Here is a 6,000-nt window from a genome sequence, read left to right on the forward strand (position 1 = left end):
AAGATGGTATCTCATTGTAGTTTTGATGTGCATTTCCCTAACAGCTAGTGATGCTGAGCATCTTTTCATGTGCTTTTTAGCCATTTGTATTTCTTGTTTGGAGAAGTGTATGTTCAAATCACTTGCCCATTTTTTAAATGGGTCGTTTGTCTTTTTATTTTCAAGATACAGGATTTTTTTTAATATATACTAGATATTAGGCTCCTATCAGACATATGGTTACCAAATATTTTATCCCACTGGGTAGGCTGTCTTTTCACTTTCTTGACAAACTCCTTTGAGGTGCAAAAGGTTTTAATTTTGAGGAGGTCCCATTTATCTATTTTTTTCTTTTGCTGCATTGAAGGGCAAACATTACATGACCTCTCTGATATGAATTAAGCAAACTGAGCTGACTCAGAGAGCTAGAGTCTAGAAGAAAGGTTTACAGAAAATAGAAGGAAGAAGCAGGTTGTGAGCTAACGCCCATACAAAATCTATGATAAGGTAGAAGTGAGTAGTTGTGCAGTGAAGGGATATGACAGAGGTGTAGTGGTACTATTGGGCTGGGCAGTGCAAGCCTGACAGTGGGGTAGGGTGGGAAGGATGGAACTAGGGGGAGGGTTGAGGGAGAGAGCAGGTGAACCCTGGGGCCTGGCAGGTATGTGGTTGAAACCACAATATTCAGAAAGCTCTGCTGGCAATATGACAACATAATATAAACTATGGACTATAGTTAATAGTTCAATTATAATATTCTGTAATTGGAACAAGGGTACCCCACTAATGCAAAGTGTTAATAATAGGAGTTCATGGAAGTGCTGTAATTTTTACATGATTTTTTGGTAAACTTACAATTTCTGTAATTAAAAAAAAAATTAGGTAGACATAAAGAGAAGAATGAAAAACATTGCCTAAATCAGCTATTCTTCAAAATGGAGCATAGTTAGAACTTAATAAGCCCCATTCCATTTCAAGAGGTGATTCCTGAAAGGATAAGGACTGAGATAACAATGGATATTTTACTAACCTGTTATGGAACAATCACCCTAACAGATTCCCAACACCTCTTCTAGTTTATATTCTCCATTAGTAATCACCATTAACTAAATAAATCCACACCACACCTAGTAGCATCTAGTATAACAACTGTAAATTATATATTTTGAAGAGCACGTGGAAGGAAAAAAGAGAAGGCTGTTATTTACCTCAGGCAGGTTTTTCTCCCCTCCAGATCATTAGCAACTTCTCTAGCCCCAATCCTTGATAATTCTCTCACTGTAGACTCCATTCTACCTCTTCTAATTCCCAGGCTTAGACAGAGCTGCCTTACAACCATGAGAATCATTATTTTATCCAAATTGATCACCAGGTTTAGAACTCTCTTTAAACAGCTATTAATTCATTAACTACAGGGCCCTCAGCCCCATGGAATACTCATTTCTTCATTAGTAAAAATGCTAAACCAATAAATTGAGATGATAAAACTCTTCCTTACAGAAGCATTCCAATTAACAAATGTAGATGGAATAAGGGAAATAGAAACTTACCATTAGAACACAATGACAAGACCCACCAAAGACATCAAAGACAAGACCCATGCTAAAATTAGAGGATAAAAGTTTAAAGAGAAACAAGACATTGCATGGCCTCAAATATCTACTCCAAAATATGCATTAATTCCAAAGGAGAAAACAGTAATTTTATAGCTGGGAAACTTGGCAGATACCACTTTAACCCGTGATCAAGATTCACATCATGGGTAATCAGAAATCATATTGTTATCATGCATCCTCTCATATGATGGGCTGTGTATTAGTCAGCCAAAGGAGTGCTAATGAAAAGTACCAGAAATCTGTTGGCTTTTATAAAGCGTATTTACCTGGGGTAAAAGCTTACAGTTACAAGGCCCTAAAGAGTCCAACTCAAGGTTCTTTTCTCACCAAAGTCTATTGCCATATGTTGAAGCAAGATGGTGGGCGATGTCTGTAAGGGTTCAGCCATCCTCTCTCTTTTAAGGCTCTGTGGGTCCAGCTTCTTCCAATCTCAGCTGTGGGCTGGAGGGCTTGTTTCTTTCCAGGCCTTCTTAGCTGCTCAGGGCTCTGGTCTCTTCAGCTACTTGCAGACTATCAGGCAAATAGCTCGTCTCTCTCCAGAGCCCCAGGATCAAGTTCTCTCATCTTCTCTGTCTATAAAACTCTCTCTATTCCCATGTCTTTTTCTGTGTGAGGGTTCATTTATATAGCCCACCAAAGGGGTGGGGATACAACCCTGCAAGCCCTAATCTTGATTTAATCAAGTAAGTAAAGCCTTTGAGTTTAAATCAATCAAAGGGTATCATGCCCAGAGGAACAGACAAATTTACAAACATAATCAGTATCTCTTTTTGGAATTCATAAATAATATCAAACTGCCGCAGGCTGAGACAGGCACATCACCCCAGTGGTATTCTTCCCAATAATGTATAACATCAACTTAATCATGAGGAAAACATCAAGCACAAAAGAAAGACATTCTACACAATATCTGACCAGTACTTTTCAAAAGTGTCAAGGTCATGGAACACGAAGAAAGGCAGAGAAACTGTCACAGACTAGACTAAACAGACATGATTACTAAATGCCATGTAGGATCCTGGAACAGAATAGAGTCATTAGTGAAAAAAAACTGGTAACCTTAGTTAATAGTATTGTACCAATAACTTCTTAGTTTTGATCACGGCACCGTGATTATATAAGATGTTAACATAAGGGGAAACTGGAATTAGGGTATATGGGAACCCTGTACTGTCTACAACTCTTCTGTAAATCTAAAATTATTTCAAAATAAAGAATTGATTAAAAAAAAAAAAACTCCCACAGGAAGTGGAAGTGAGGGTGCCGGAAAATAAATATGGTTTCTATAATTAAAAAAAAAAAAAAAAGAATTGAGAAAAAGCTAGGGAAGTGGATATGGCTCCAGCAGCTGGGTGCCTACCTATCACATGGGAGGTCCCAGGTTCAATTTCCGGTGCCTCCTAAAGATGAGCAAGAGAGTGAGCTGACATGACAGGCTGGCATGGCAAACTGAAGCAACAAGATGATGCAGAGAGATGACACAATAAAGAGACACAAGGAAATAAAATGAGAGACACATCAAGTTGGGAGTGGAAGTGGCTCAAAGCCACTGGGCACCTCCCTCCCACATGAGAGGCCCCAGGTTTGGTTCCCAATGCCTCCTAAAAAAAAAAAGAAAAAGGAGATAGGCACACAATGAAGAAACAGAGAGAGCAGACAGCAAACATAAACAACGAATGGGGGGGGCGGCAGGAGAAATAAATAAATCTTAAAAAAAAAAAAAGGCTAAATTCCTAATACCAAGACTTCTCCTGGGTTGATCAACACATTCTTGATTTAACCCTCTCTCTCTCCTCCAACCTATTATCACAATTATACTGAGTTCCTACTCTTTCCTACTTTTCTCCTAAAAACCTTCCAAGTTCTTATAATTTAGTACCTTTCAAAGTACACTTACTCACTCCCCATAAAGGAATAGACTCTCTTTCCTATCTCACCATAAACCCACCTGGCTTAAAAGATGTCACATAACAAATATTTTAATATCTTCACTGCCATTACAATTTACAAAGTGCTTTTAAATACATTTTAACACACAATTATGACTTAAATGTTGTGAACACTGTTACCATTATTTTAGAGAAATAAAATGAGACCAGAAAAATTAAGTGGTTTGAATGGATTTGACTGGATCCAGTACTTCTGGCTCCAAGACCAAATTAGCATATTAAAAGACAGATCTGCATATAATAAAGATTCTACTCCCCTGGCTCCAGGCAGGCCTGGCTCCAAGCAGGCTAACTGCATTTAATTCATCATGATTTTTAGGAAAGTTCTACATCTCACCATTATCCTAAGTGTTCTCTTTTAAGCTTCAATGACTCTATGATTACGAATTCTAGAATTTAGTGAAAAAGTCCTGTATTCATCCTAAAACCTTTATGATTCTTTTTGAAAACAGAGTTCAGTTATTGCCTTTTAGCTATCAATTTTTTAGGCTGAAGAACTGTTTACCTCTATTGTCATATCAAAGCTGCTTCATGCTATAACGTACCTAAAATAATGCTCTAATTTCCAATTTCATTAGTTTCTTGATATTAACGATGAGCACTATGGGCAATCCTGTAGAGCCCCCAGCCCCCAAAAAGTTCTGATTATTTTTTTCCTTCATTAAAAAACAATTTTTTTTAAGGCTAAATCTGTCTCTTTAAGATTTAGTGCAATAGCACAGGGCAATGAAAAATATTACCAAGCAAAAGCAGGGTTCTTTTCCGCTGGATGTACTTCAATGACCAATTCCTGAGATACCAGGGTTTCAAAGTGAGAAAGGGTTTATTGCCAGCACACAGGAAAGGGGTCATATGGCCTAACAACCTAAAATCTATCTCCCAAACTATTTTAATTATAATAGTTTTATAGACAGGCAGGTTTATGCTAATGATAATTGGGGTGGGGCTCAGGTTCCTTCTTTAATAAACTTTAAGGGACTGTCTAGAGATCATCAAGCTTTAATCAGACTTTAAAATTGCAAAACAGGACAGGGGTGGTACAAAATGGGAGTCACAAGGTTTTTACAATCACAAGATAAAGGTTATATGTTTTACAATCATTATCAGACATCAAGGTTCTGGATTCTAGTTCAGCAAGTTTCAGTAATTTCAGGTATTTACTTTTGGCTATTCTACAGTATATTAGAAAAAAAAAGGCATCTATATAATGATTCCGTTATCATAATCAGTTCATTCTTAACTCTTGGTTAGTAAGATAATGTGGCTTGAGACTCCAAAGTAATCAACTCTCACCCAACTTAATTCTGACCAGCATTTTTCTCCTTCAGTGCAGGAGTCAGTCTCCCACAGTCTTTTTTTTAACGTTATCTGATTTACTAATAAAGTGAAAAACTTTAAGACCCAACCAAAAGCTCTGAGATAAATAATAAATTATAGTAACAAACCTCCAGTTTTGAAAACTAAGTAATGACAGAACCATTGAATTATTAATTCAATCATAATTAATCATCAATAATTAATTATTAATAGGTCTTTGTTACGTGCAAGGCATTGGAGGGGGCAAAAAGCTGCTACGCTTTTATTCCATTTTGTGACCTCCCACACCTACCCCTCCGGCGCCTGGCATCAACAAGAGCACAAAAATTTGAGGTAAATTGGAGACGCAGAGGTAACGGGATCTGCTGCAGTGAAGAACCCGTAGAAGAAACAGGGGGCCTCGGAATGTAACTTTGTGAAGTGTTTGAACAGCTTTATGCTGTTTAATTCAGACGGGACGGGCGACCGCTGTCTCTTACTGCAAGGGGTCAGGGTAGATCAGCCGGGGCGGGTCTGACAGGGACAAATCTGAGCACTACTGAAGGGCGCTAAAGTTTTGGAGCAAAGAGGGGGCACTTGCCTCCCATTCCTTCAAGAAGCGCTGGGCCTCGGCAGAACCAACGGTCTTATGTCTCCTAAATTCATCCTTCACGTACTGGTCCCCCAAGGCTTTGAGATCAGGGGGCAGAACTCGGTGCAGCAGCAAGATGCGCCGATACAACGTCCGGACGCGTGACACATGCCGGGTAGGCATCTCACCGCGCGTGGATCGCTGACTGCGCCTGTGCAAGGAGACCGCGCACTCCACAGAATATCAGTGTTTAGGAGGAAGGGGGCGGAAGACTGAACGCGACCTCCATCCGGTTTGGTCCGTTCTAGAATGAGGTCCTTCCGGAAACCCGCACGCCTGTGGCGGGCCAGAAATGGACCTATCTTTTCCAGGGAGGGGCGTGGCTTTTGTAGTTTCGCGCTTGCGCTTTGCCTTTGCCCGGTGAGGTCCGTGTCTCACGGAGTGAGGGTGGGAACCTGTGATCCAGAATGTGTCAGTTGTCACCCTTTAGCGTCACCCGGTCACCGTTTACATTCACCGTCGTCCCTCCTTCCTGATACAGGCCTGAGAAGTCTTCATCAAAATCGGT

General features: G+C 39.8%; 1 protein-coding gene across 1 annotated transcript in view; it reads right to left on the reverse strand.

The window, feature by feature from the left end:
* SDHAF3 (succinate dehydrogenase complex assembly factor 3) overlaps positions 1-5,743 on the reverse strand; it is a 79,380-nt gene extending 73,637 nt beyond the window's left edge. The window contains exon 1 of the mRNA XM_004470742.4: positions 5,442-5,743. Within this exon, the coding sequence (XP_004470799.1) occupies positions 5,442-5,615 (174 nt within the window). The 5' untranslated portion in view covers positions 5,616-5,743. The remainder of the gene's footprint in view (positions 1-5,441) is intronic.
* Positions 5,744-6,000: the final 257 nt, after the last annotated feature.

The sequence above is a fragment of the Dasypus novemcinctus genome, chromosome 5 (genome assembly GCF_030445035.2).
Source record: "Dasypus novemcinctus isolate mDasNov1 chromosome 5, mDasNov1.1.hap2, whole genome shotgun sequence".
In the NCBI taxonomy this organism is placed as follows: Eukaryota; Metazoa; Chordata; class Mammalia; order Cingulata; family Dasypodidae; genus Dasypus; species Dasypus novemcinctus.